General features: G+C 36.7%; 1 protein-coding gene across 1 annotated transcript; it reads right to left on the bottom strand.

The window, feature by feature from the left end:
• Window positions 1–1,303: 1,303 nt before the first annotated feature.
• On the bottom strand, window positions 1,304–11,412 carry BNIP2 (BCL2/adenovirus E1B 19kDa interacting protein 2). Its single transcript, XM_010134615.1, has 11 exons — window positions 11,363–11,412; window positions 10,540–10,607; window positions 9,747–9,755; window positions 9,277–9,444; window positions 7,232–7,408; window positions 6,478–6,580; window positions 6,114–6,245; window positions 5,432–5,518; window positions 5,198–5,296; window positions 3,762–3,797; window positions 1,304–1,905 (listed from the first exon to the last, which is right to left on the bottom strand). The coding sequence occupies exons 1-11, from the start codon at window positions 11,410–11,412 to the stop codon at window positions 1,857–1,859; spliced, it is 978 nt and encodes a 325-aa protein (XP_010132917.1). The 3' UTR covers window positions 1,304–1,856.
• Between the last annotated feature and the right edge of the window lie 2,150 nt (window positions 11,413–13,562).

Raw genomic sequence — 13,562 nt, 5'->3', positions numbered from 1 at the left:
TCATACACTGTGAAAATATCAGAAGTAAACTGGCTGCAAGTACCCAATTTACTGACTGTAATTTTAGATTAATCTGGGTCAACATCAAAATTGAAGCAGGATATAAGACAGCCCTAAAGAAACCATCAAAATTCTGTTCTACTTTCAGAGCAAGATCCAAACCTGATGAAACGGAGGCAAGGCAACCTGAAATTAGCATTGCCTGCTGAAAAAGAGCATCCTGCATATTAACCTCTTTGCAACTGTGATACTGAAGCTACTGTAACAGACAGAAGTACTTACATCTTGAGATGAAAGCCTCTCAATTGCAGACAAACCCCCAGAGACACGGGCAGTGTGCCCTCATCTGACACGAAGACGCTTTCAGAATCTATACATGTATCATCAGAGACAGTATACTATTGGTAAGTCTTGACCATGGAACTACCTCTTGACTATTTATAGCATCAGGTAGTAATCTGGTTGAATGCAACTTTGTAATGAGAACTGTATAACCCTAACTTTTAATATAATTAAGAACTGTTGTTTTTGGCAGTAAGACATAAACATGAGCACAATAAAAACCAAAGGTGAAGATTTAATATATGCAATATTATATTGCTCAAGTCCTGAATGGATTTCTCTGCATGTACCTGCCCTTGCGAGGAAACAACAATTACCAAAACATGATACACACTTTTACAAGCTATCAACTAGTGCATTACTGTTGCCCTGATAAACCCACAAACAGTAGTTATGCGTCCAAGAACAACTCTTACCAGACACAAATTGACTACCATTGTGGTGAGAAAAAAACCCAAACAAACAAAAAACCCACACCCAACCTTTAAATCTCTTATTTTTGTTAAGTGGAATTAGTGCTGGTATCATGTGCCAAACTAAGAACTTTGGAAATGGACGTTTCATCTACAAGGATGAAACAGGTAGCATTAAGACTCCCCATACCTCTGCAAACGCTATGATGGCTAGAATATCTCTGCCACTCCCCAGCTCTGCTCTATGTCCAGAGTTCCTCCTGGTGACAACCGATATTTATCCAAGAAAACTGCAATGAACTCCTTTCCTACTGGTAGCTGAGAGAGCCTGGATTTACTGAAGCAGAATCTAACTTAGCCGTAACTTAAACTGAGAAAGGTCTGATATCTTACTAGTCCTTCAAACAGTTCAGATTCTGTTGTGGCTCAGGCTCAAACCCTTTGGCCAACAGACTGAAGTTCACAGAACTGCGGTTCTGCATTCTGAAACATGGACTAAAAGACAAAGCTCAAGCTCATTCTAGTGAGGTAAATGAGTACTGCTTGTATTAGGTACGTGAACAAAAACAAGGATCTCCACATTCATGAAAAAGTACATTATGTGATTGTTAACATCCAAACAAATTAAGGTTTGTGTAACAAAGAAAGAAATGCACTTGACCATTTACAGCAAAACAGATTTATACAGGAACAAGTAGTAACTTAGGGCCTTGTCTACCTGCAAATGAATTTCTTCAGCAGGTATACAAAATATATTGCTCAGTCATAAAAATATATATTATCTCTTTTCCTTTAACATTTAGGTATATAAATATTTTACTGAAGAACATGCATCATTTAGATAAACAACTGCAAGAACATCCTCTGAAAACATTGGGTTCTTTGACATTTAGCAGTATAAAACGATTACATAAACACAGCTATTAAAGTCAGGACAAACCAGTACAGCAGTAAGCAGTCCATTGTGTGCTAGTCCAGAGGAATTAAGCACCTTTTGCAACAGCTTATATGATATATACACACAGAGAGAATGCATTGTAAATGGAGCAAAATTAGCATCATTCCATCTGCATATTCTTCAGGCTTGTTTGGACTCCAAACTTACTGTTCACTTTTCTGCTCTTGCTTTCCATTCAGCTCTTGGTCAACTCTGCTTAGCAAAGAAAGCAGTAAAGTTAAAACTATGTTAATAAGTAGTTTAGCTTGTATATTAAGCAAAAACTATTAATCTTAGCAGAAAGACAAAGATTTTACATGGAAAAAGTTTTACTAAATAAAGACTTCTATGGAATGCAGTCACAATGCTTTTTAAAAAAAAATCTATGTATTCCTACCTTCCCCTAGAAATAATTGAAATTAAAAAACCATTTAAATAACTAGAGCATTTGAAAGGAAGCATTTCAAAAGCACAAATGGAATTTGACTGTAAGAAAAAAGCAGGTTCTGTGCTTTTATTAATGAATGCAAGCAGCAATACAAGTTTACACGTAACATGACAATACCATCAAGCACTACTGCTTTGATGAATCCATACACTGCAGAATAAGCACAGAATTACCTTCAATGTTACAGTAATTAAGCCAAGAAAGTAACAGCACTGCAGTATCATAGAAAAGCATGTTTTGATGAGACATCACAGAAAATGTAAGAAAATATGGTAAGCTAATGCAATCAAGCTACTCATAAACAGACAGCTGGCAATGTAAAGCCAGGAGGGTACCATATTCTAGCTTCCAAGGTGACTCTTACACATAGCCAAAGACTTCCCACCACCATCCTCAGCAAATCTAGTAACTAAAATTCAACACATCTCTTTTCTCTCCACTATAATAATGCCTACAACTGCTTTCAAGATTAAAGTCTCAGTATCAAATAGTGCCTGTGAGCAATCCTCTATACGTAAGTGTCACACAGGAACAATCTACTTCTTACAAAGGTGCTAAGTGTATCAGCAGGGATGCTAAAAAGTGCTTGTTGTACAGGAGATTTTTGAAAGTGTTTACATTACTGTTTGCATGTCTCACATTTACATCCTGAATACAATGGGCCTTGCAAAAATGGGTCCTTGCGAAAGAACGAATCAAGCAGAACTGTTGTTCCATATGTACTGGAAGGGTTTCTTAAATTTGACAGGCTTAGTACTTCAGGTTACACACTGCAAAATTACCACTTAATTGAAATAATTCCTAGAGAACATTCAACACTTGTCACTAGCTTTACCTTCTAGCTTTCAGAAAGAATTTAAATTCCTTTTATTTTAATCTCCCTGTTCCTCTATGTCCATTACCCAATTTAGACAAGTTATGCACACACGGGAAGAGAAATTTGAAAAGCAAAGTTAGTAGCAAAACCTTGCAGTACATTTGTTAGTGAGAGTGAAAAAATAACTGTTCAAAAAATTTCGTCAGCTGCTGGAATAGCTTGAATAGTTAGCAGAAAACTGAAAACTAACAAAAGGAAAATCCAATGTTTATTAGCAAGGAACATGGGCACTGCAAATACAAACAGCACTAAAAATACTGATTTGGATTGCATTTGTGCAAGCTAACAACTAAAAAGGTAGTGGATACCAAAAACTTCAAATACAAGATTCAACATTAGAACTTCTTCCGGAGTTGCATCTCTGCTGATGCATAGCTACAGCTTAGCACCTAAAACCAGCTCTTCCTTCACTCATTAGAAACAGTGAAACAATCTATTCATACTGAAGCACGACTTTTGCCTCTTGGAGATTCAGTTGCAAGTCCATGTATCCCCTTAAAAGTCAGCATCTCTTGTAAGAGAGTAATAGAGGCTATTCACAGATGTTTGAACATCCAGGGTGAGTTTTTAGATGATACACTGTACTTGCAGGCAGTGTAGTTACTTTCATACATAAAAATTTAGTCACTAGTGCATGTTTCTATTTACAAATGCTTATTCCTTTATGCAAGCCAATCAACTGGGAGTTAGTTGCAGTGCAAATCATCTTATCTAGATGCAACCCTAATCAAAATATGAATATACCTTTTCAGTTTCTTTCTAAACTTTTCTTCTTCATACCTTGGTGAGGAAAAGTTTGATTTCAGTAAATATAACATATGAAGGCCAATTCAACACAAGCTGCATATTTGTCAATACAGTTTGTAGAAGCATACCAAGATTTGAAACTGATATAATTAAGAAAAAATATATTATACCTCCAACATCTATAAGCATTAAACAAGACTGATTAAGATTTAATTACTATGACATAGCACATGATTTCAATACAATTTCTTGTACAGTATTAACATCATCACTAAAATTTAAAGTCTGTATTCGTAAGAGTTTGAAGCCAGATTTAATCCTCCACAAAAGTCTGAGAATTAACTCCATAAGCCTACCATGTTCAGCCTTTGCAGAACAGTTAATGGTTCATCAGTACAGAACGAAGCCTTTCAACACTTGCAATGACACATCCTTCGAAAGTTCCAGTAACAAAAAAATATTCTAAAGGTAACACAAGACTGTTTCGGCATTGTCACGGGGTGGGGAGGAACAACATTATCTGACTGATGCCAGAAGAATGTTTACTGCAATAATGTTTACTGCCATTTGGGGGAGGGGCAGAGGGGAGTTGTGGATTTATCCAACTTGGATGTGTCCTACCCACACAGCAAGACTATGCCATCTTTCCTTATGGAGTTCCCAGTTTGTGAAAACTACTGCGATGCATATTCTAGAGGTTTTGTATGCCATACCTCTAACAGGCTCTTCAATTTATCATCAGAATTGTTAGTATTTTCATCTGGCTTTTTTAGGACCCAAGTTCATGTTACTGCACCCACAAACGCTCTTGACAAAAAGATCATCATCATATTTGAGATCAGAGTTGTGCTGACATTAAAGTGGTTATTTATATCCCGAGGGGAAGGAAGAGGAGAAAACCAAGGATGCCTTCACCTCTTCACAGAAGTAGTTTTGGAATTGTTGAGTAGGGGTTCAGCATTTTTCCACCACAGCTCTTCTTTTAAGTAAAATGCCAACCCAAGTGATATTTCACCACTTCTTCCACATTTTAGCATGAACAGTGTCAATAATATGAATATGAATAATATGAATATGAATAATATGAACTGTAAATAACTTCAGCATCAGCACACCCAGAACTTCTCACTGACAAGCCCATTTAGCATCCTGAGGGGCACGGAATGAGGCCTTGTCTCTAGAAGAGTTAATTCGCACACCGTAAATTGGTAATTACATAAGGCATTAGCATTTTGACTATCCATGCTACTTCACATCTAACTGTAGTCAGCAACGTGGTCAAACATGGATACTCCTCCTGGAGACAGCAATGATCCGAGTTAAATTATAGTTTATTAAATGCAAAGTATTACATTCAAACTAATCACTGAACACAATATATATCAGTTCTACAACATGATCAGCATAGAACACATTCAAATAATAAAACGTACTGTTTTATGCATTCTGGGATGCCAACGTATTCCATGGGGATGAGTTCAGCTAGTTCTGCCAGGGTAAAGACATACCTAATTTTTTGGCTGAATTTTGAGCTGTGGAAGAACAAATGCAGGGTACAGTTACAACTTAAATTTTCAGTAAGTCAATACTAAAACAGTTCTTCAAGTTTGAAGTAAACAGTTGTTAGGATTTAATTTAAAAAAAAGTAATAGCTTCCAGCATATTACCTAATAAAAGGCTTTGTGATGGCCAGAAGTGTTCTGATGAACCAAGAAGGATGAACTATGATTAATGATTTCAGATTTTTCCTTAACCTGAAGAATTCAAACAGCAGACATAATTACTAGAACAAAAAGGCAGCATGACAGTGAGGTTTTTTAACTACATAAAAAGAATGATTGTGTACACACAACTGTAACAAATCTAGTATTCTAACATTCCACTAGTAGAAGTTACCATCATCCAGAAGAAAAAAATACCATGACTGTACAGTCAAAATTTAGGATATAGCATCAGTTTGACAACAATGATAAAGAAATAACATTCCGAAGAGAGGTTTCTTTGAATCTTTTAACACACCTAATGATGAAGTGCTTCACAAAGGACCCCTTTATTACCTTATATTAACACATGAAGGTTTGAGGATAATTCTACGTGGTAATAGTATTTGGTATTCTAACACTATCACCTTCACTAAAAAAACCTCACCACAGAAAAAAACAAAACAAGGATGCCTATACCATTACTCCACGTTGTCTAACTTAGGAAGAGCTTTTCGATACACCAAGCAATTTGCTTCATTAAATATTAATGAGTAGGTACCAGACAGCACATTAAACAGCAGTTTCTCCTAAAAACATGTATCACTGACCACGTGAATATTATAAGAAACACTGCAGAGCTTCTTACCTTCTATCAATTTGCTGGTAACATTTCCTAAGCCAACCTAAACTCGGCATTTTCCTCCGTGTTGTTGCACCATTCAGGTAAACTATCATATAGTTCTCTGCTACTAACAGCTCTAAAGTGCCAATTACGTATCTGCAGAGACAAAGAAAATTTCCAAGTGAAGTTCTGTGGATATTAAAGCAACATCTAATAATCTTTTTTCCTTCCCCTGGAAGCAGATACGGTTACTCTATTTGTAACCTTTCCCTCTCTCGATTATAAAAAGCTCCATTAATGGAGAGAAAGAAGTAATTGTCCTTACACTGAAATGCTAAGTTTCACAACATGAAATTAAGACAGTATTCAGAGATACATAATGACTTACTTAAATAGATTGTCCATTAGGTATCTGTAGTTAGGCTGGCTGCTTTCAGGCATAAAGCAAACAGCAAACACAACAATGGCATTTAACCCATCACCATAATAACCTAAAGCCAAAGAAAAAAGCAGCAGCGGTGACAAAGGTGACTTCACATTGACTACATTTACACAAAGTCAAGCACATTCAGTAAGCTTTTTCATTATTTTCCTTGAAGAAACTTACGAACATCTATTCTCTATGGACAGATTCATAGAGTTACAGAAAAACTCTCTATTTTTTTTTTCAAGTTTATCTACTTCTAAAGAAATAGCTGAAGTTAATGTAAATGAAATGCTTTACCTACAATCGACATTTCAGTATAGAATCTCAGTATATTTAGTAACATTTTCTACAGTCAACTTTTCTTCCCACAACCTCCACAGGCTGTTGGGAAGAGTTATTAAATTGATTCATGCCTTAATAGATGTTCAGTTAATGCTTTCAGCACTCAAACCCAAAAAACCATACTGGTAGCACTGACATTGTAGGACAGGTAAGTACATCTTATTCCGTATGTGCATGTCAGTAGCTTCATTTGAACACGTGTACAGCTTGGAACTTAAGTTTAACAGGGACAAATATCAAATCAACCATACGCCTTAACAGTGCAACAAACGGATCATCACATGAGTCTAAGCCCAAAGCTCTTCTGGTGCCACCCCAATTCAGCCTGAAGTAGCTGCTCAGCAGTTCCCCTCAGCACATCACTAATCCTTACCCCCATGACTGATAACTTTTTTATACGGTTCAATTGCCTTCATGTCCACTCTGTGGTCCTGTTCTCCAATTCTAAACATTCGCCAGCGTCGCCCATCATCTTTCTCCTCTTCTGCAGTGTATTCCGTAAGTGATCCTTTCCTGATTACATCAGTAGTTTTTGGTTTTGGAAGATCATCTGCCAAAGATGAAACATGTTCAAGATCCATTGTGAATACTATGTACAGTGACAACCAATTGTAACACAGGTTAACCACTTTGCTATCTAATGTAATTTAATAGTCTTCAGTCACTTCAAAATAGGATCTCAGGGGTGTCATTTATATTTTACCAGAATACCCTGCATTGCCAGTTACCACAGACTGTAATTTTCTGTGTTAAAGTGCACGACAAATTTCCATCCATGAAGGAAGCCTGTTTAATTGTAGGCTTTCAGAACACAGGCCTCGATGAATCTCACCAAAATAGACAAAGTGGTTAACTCAGTGACAATTACACAGGTCGCTTGATCACAGATTTACATAAAAGCGTGATTTAAAACTTTGACAGTACCTTGCAAGCAGACATGCAGGCAAATCTATTAGAAATTAAATCTAATTGACGTGTGTGCAATCAATACACATTAAATTTATGCTGACAGCAATCTATAGAACAATTTGCTCCAAATAGATTATGATTCTTGACTTTGTTGCATAGACCTTACCCAAAGCGAGAAAAACCTACTGCAAGTTAGTTGTCTGTTCCCAAGACAAAGCTGTTAATTGAAACTATCCTTCCAGGAAAATGAAGGCAGCAGCATTAAAGGAAGAAAAGACAGAAACCCTTTTCAGCCACTTTTAAAAACAAGGCACAAATATCTGGAACATTTCCTTCGCGTCATTGCAAAACTAACCTTAAGTACCAATTCTTCACTAAAACGATGAAAATATTTTACATAGGTAACCCGTTGTCTCCGTTATGAAAACTTCACCTGCAATATGTCTTTAGCTATTTAAAAAAACAACCCCACCCTTACCCTAAAGAGTGTTTCTTTCTCCATTTCTAAGCTATCTTGGAATGAAGAACGGGTTGTATTTCATATGTAACAGTGAAAAGAGAGTTTCCTTTTACTCAGAAATTAAAATCACTTTATTTCAAGAATTAAAAAAATAACTGCATTTACAAATTTACTTACTAGAGATATTCTTAAATCATGAAGTTTACGTAAGTTGTAACTTAACTGTTTGACCAACACAACAGTTCTTGCTTTACATAAAGGGGCCTTAAAACACAATTAAACTTGAACCTTAAAAATTGTGCTTTAACTCCTCCACAGAGCTTTTTTACCTCGAATACAATTTGTTAGAATCTCCAGGTTTTGCATACAAAAATAAGATGAAACATCTATTAATTTCTTAACTTTAAGATCATTACTAGTGTGCCTATAGCTAAGTTAACTTCCTATCAAGTCATTTCAGAATTCTTGACACCACATAGACTCTATCACTTACAGTCAATCCAGAAAGCATACAAACTCTAAGACTACCGATCTTTTCCCGCGCTCACCACAGTAAGTTATGAGATAAGGTGTTACTCAGTATTTTTAAAAATACTGTTCAGTCCACCTTAAATACAATTCATCATATCAGAGAATTCATCAATCGCTTGCAATTCATCCATTTCTGACTAGCTAATCTATATCCCTTTGTACAGTTCACCTCTATTTAAAACTGACCTATAATACAGGTGAAACACCTTTGAGGTTTTTTCTCCCCCCATTTGTTTCTTAAAAAACTGCAACAGAGAAGATTTTCCACGGCTTCGAGTCTTACAGGTGTTTAATGACATTCACCTAAGTTTATCTGGAGTTAGAGCTAGTATTTTGTTCCCTGTTTATTAATCATTTGAGGTCTGATTTGCTCTTTAAAAATTCAATGCCCCTATTTCCAATTTCTAATCTAATCACTCCCTTTATATTTTTCCACTTGTAACACTGAGTCAGACTGTTGACCTGCACATAAGAAAACGGAAATATTTGAGGTCAGACAAAAGTAACAAAATACTTACCTTCCCATTCAAACTCATTGCTGTTTTCTGAAGGAGTATCTAAATCATCCAAATCAATCTCCCCACTCTCATCCAAGTCCTCAGACAAAACAGATTCTTCACCTTGATCCAAAGTTAAGCTAATATCTGGAGCCACTAGTTTCTTCTTCACTTTGGTTCCATTAACCTCTGTATTTAAAAAAGCAAATAATTTCTTTTCCAAACTAAAGCAAGTTTAGATAAGCAGATTTACAAGACAGAAGAGCACGGTGCTTTCTTACAATGCATTTTAAGTCAATGCCCATGATTAAAACATTTTTGGAATACTAGTTAAACACGGGGTGAAAAGAACAGCACTTGAAGGTCAAAGTTCTTGAGCTCTCAAGACTAAGTTTATCCAGAGGCATGCGCACTCTGATCACAGTGGCAAACCACCATACTCCCTACAGAAGAAAAATCTGAAGTTCTGCCACCACCGAAGCAACTATTACCTATGCTAGCTAGATCGGAGTGTACCACAAGTTGTTCTAGATATTATATTAAGTCTTGCAAATGATGCAACAGATTCATGTCCCTAGCCGTTGTTTTTGTTAGGTACTGGTAACATCATCACCATCTTTGATGAACTGAAACATAATATACAAGCTGAAAAAAAAAAAAGGAAGAAGGCTGGCAGATAACAGTGAAGACAGAAAATTAAAGAAACTATTAGGCGAATACACAGCATGCTTTGAGACACATGGCAAACACTTGCATGACTTAGCAGTTGAAAGCACGGAATAAAATGAAATGACTGATCCAGCACTGAAAATGGAGCCACAACTGGAGCAGACAGACAAGATCAAAACAATTTTAAAACTAAAAAAAGAGTATTATTTCCCCTCTGACAGGAAGTGTTGTTACAAGACCACAAAGGTTTGAAATTTGGAGTGAAACAAAGGTAGCCGTAACTAATGCACAGGAGCCAAATAATGAACCAAGATTTTAACACAGGTCAGAGGGTCAGTGCAGTAATTTATTTTTGTCCAGTATCATCTGGATAGCTCTGCTCATAGGGAGGATAAAGACTATTTTATTCCAGGCCTCTTTTCTTTCTAGACAAGCTGTTTGCAATAACCTTCGCACACAAAAAAGTAATTTAGAATGCTGTTTCTTCAAGCTTGGCTAAAAAAAAAAAAAACAACCAAAACTCAACAACAACCCCAAATAAAAGAACCACCGAAACACCCTAAGCCCAAATGGAGCTTTAAAACAGCCATCTAAGTAGGAGTGGAATGTTCTTACCAGCTTCACTTTCGGTTCCAGCTGCAGCCAATATATCTGACTCAACAGGATCATCCTCTGGCAAGGGCCTGATACACGAAGGAGAAAATATTGTTACAAAACTTTTTTTAAACAGCCAGCTAAATGCAAAATATTTAGACTTACGCACTGCTTAAAAAAACCACTGTGGCATAATACTGAACTAAATTTACTTGTAGCCTAAGATCAGGCTTTCAGTAAACAAAGCACCAAAGTAGCAGAAAATTCCTTTACAGCATTCAAGCAGCCATCTGTTGAAGTGACAAATGCCAAAATACTGCTTGCTACTAGCGTGTGTTAACCTTAAAAAAAACTTGTCATATTCTTGCTTTGTCATTAAATACATTACAGAAGTAGTTTAATCATGTTATTACAGAATGCCTCTGAAGTCAGCTGGTTTAGTTTCTTTGTAGGCCTAAGCATCACTAACAGTCTTAACTGTTAAAACTTCTGCTCAGAAAATTTGCTTAATGAAATATTTGGGCATTCAGTCACCAGCAATGCAATACATGCAAAAATACGCAAATAATGTAGTTGCAAAAGATTACATCAGAAAACAAAGCCAAACTTAACACATTTTCACTTTAGTAACACTGAAAACTTAACAGTGGCACTCCTGTATTACTTAACTTCTACGTGAACATGGTGTCATCCCTTTCCAGCTCATAAAAGAATGCGGTACAACGTAAGACTGTTGTATTAATGGAAATGACCTCAAGATTATTGAGTGTTAGTTCACCAGGAAGATAAAGAGCTGGTTTATTCTGCATGTTATGAATTTTATTTGAAAAAGATAATTAAAAACCTTGGAAAATCTTCATCTTGCCATTCTTCCTTAAACTCAACACCTTCCATTCTCCAGCCAACTTGAATTACTAATCGAGACTCCTGATCAGCCAGAAACCCCGTCTTCAGAACAGCAGGCTGAAGAGGACCTGCAGAAACATAACAGAAGATGCTAGATGTAATTGCTATACTTGCAACACATAAACCAAAGAAAAGTTCGAGTTGCTTCCATTTTATTTTTTTCATAAAAAAACTACTTATCATACAATGATTTAGGCTGGAAGGAATCTCACATCGTCCAATGCCCTGCTGAAGTGGGATCAGGCTCTCAAGTTAAAATCAAGACCCTGAACAATCTGATAATTTGGGATTACACTAGTTCACTCCAAACCGCAATAAACCTGACAGCTCTCTAGATTCTATAGGACATAGTGGATAAGTGCATATTTTGAGGAAAACACCCTGATGGTCAGATCTAAAATAGAACCCAGTTCTGAAAAAAAGGACCTAAACCAAAACCACACACTTTAAAAATAACTATTTCAGAAAGTATTTTCAGAGAACTCACCCTGTGATGTGCAAGTCAAGCTGTGTTTTTTCAGGCTCACCCATCACCAGCAACGAGGAATCCCCAGTAATGGAACATAATAAACCATTGTGCTGACATACAAGTCAAAGCCAGTTGAAGCTCTTGGCTGCTTTGCCTCTGAAGTGACAGGAACAGGTAAACTTATCAACAAAGATGTTAAGAAATTCAACAATAATCAAAACAGGAAACAATAATATATATAAATGAAAGCAGCAATCAACACAGAACACCAGCATGTACAAAGTTTGAATGCAATCATACTGCTAACTACGCCAGAAAGACAACGTATTTTTTACATCATTAAAAATAAAGCAAGTTACACTTAATGTTCTGTGGGGTCACCTCAATTTCTCTTCTCCTGACCTGATTACAACCACAGCTTGATTTTAAAACACCCTGCAATGCTTAAAGCTACGCTGTAGAAGCCGATTAATTTATTTGTAAAACTGCAGTACCAGAGTCAAATTCAACACTAATGACCAAAATTTAAGCTTATTTTAATGACATTTCCCTGCTTCCCTCATCTAGAAAACTGAAATAAAATTTCTAGAAGGTAGCAACCTAGTTCTTCTCAAGGGTCTGACTCTCCCTGTTTGAATTGTTCAGCCCCTGCACCACTCAGCTGCAGACAATACGTGGCTGTGCACACAATCTCCAAGTAGTTGCCCCCATCAACTGTCCTCACAGCTCTCCCTCTTTGTATTTGCCCTTTTTGACTAATATGCTGTTTGGAGAAGTTTCCTGCTGCTTGAATCACATAATTTTGCTCATGAAGCACATCCTCTCTTTCACTAAGGTGATGATATTCTCAGCATATAGTTTCTCCTGGGTACTAACCTTGCTGAGTATTTGCAACAATGAGTTTTAAATATTTGCTCGGAGATAAGACCATATTTTGGCAGTAGTAAGAGAGAATGTGTGCATAGTTCTTTACGCATTTGTTTCAGGACACTGAGATGAAGCACAAGAAGTTTCACAAGGTACCCTACACAGTCAAGAGAATATGGTGGTTACAACCAGTATGGAACGGACCATCTGATGCAAAAACACAGTTCACTGTAAACGGACATACATGAAACCTACAAGAAAATATGAACTAATGATTTTATTCTTAAGAGACAGATGAAGAAACAAAGAAAACTGACAGTTAAAAAAACCCCACCCCCACAAGCCAGCCCTATCACCATGCTGGCGGCTGTAAGATGCTCCTCTTGAGCTCAGCTGCTCTCCATTCACAATAAAGTTCCCACAAAACAGTTTTAAGCAGGGGTTTGCTCCAAGACTTGAACAGTTTCCTCACCACACTTTTGAAAAATACCAAACACAAAGCAACATCTATTAATTTTAGATGTACAGCACTTCAGTGCAGAAGCAATTCCTACCTGCACACATTCCATCACATTGAGACAAACTTGATAGGCTAAGACAGGGTCAGAGTTTAAGAGTTGCTCATGCTGTAATCAAAGTTTAAGACACTTTCACCAAATGCTTCTCACATGACTTTCAAAATTCTCATCAGCCACTTCTCATTAAGGTATATTTGAAAGCTATCAGTCGCTAAATACTGCTTAGTACAATGGCAAGCAACATAGAAGGCAAGTTCCAAGTTTCAGCATCCTACTTAAGATGC

Source organism: Buceros rhinoceros, unplaced genomic scaffold (assembly GCF_000710305.1).
Source record: "Buceros rhinoceros silvestris isolate BGI_N320 unplaced genomic scaffold, ASM71030v1 scaffold15184, whole genome shotgun sequence".
NCBI classification, from domain to species: domain Eukaryota; kingdom Metazoa; phylum Chordata; class Aves; order Bucerotiformes; family Bucerotidae; genus Buceros; species Buceros rhinoceros.
This window is presented reverse-complemented; position numbering and strand designations above follow the sequence as displayed.

Excerpts from the sequence above, each read along its gene's own strand:
- BNIP2 (XM_010134615.1), bottom strand. The coding sequence starts at position 11,412 with ATGGAAGGTGTTGAGTTTAAGGAAGAATGGCAAGATGAAGATTTTCCA. Across the intron at positions 10,608-11,362 it reads CAAGATGAAGATTTTCCAAG|GCCCTTGCCAGAGGATGATC; the intron begins GTTTTTAATTAT and ends TTCGTGTATCAG. Across the intron at positions 6,246-6,477 it reads CTAATGGACAATCTATTTAA|ATACGTAATTGGCACTTTAG; the intron begins GTAAGTCATTAT and ends TTGTCTCTGCAG.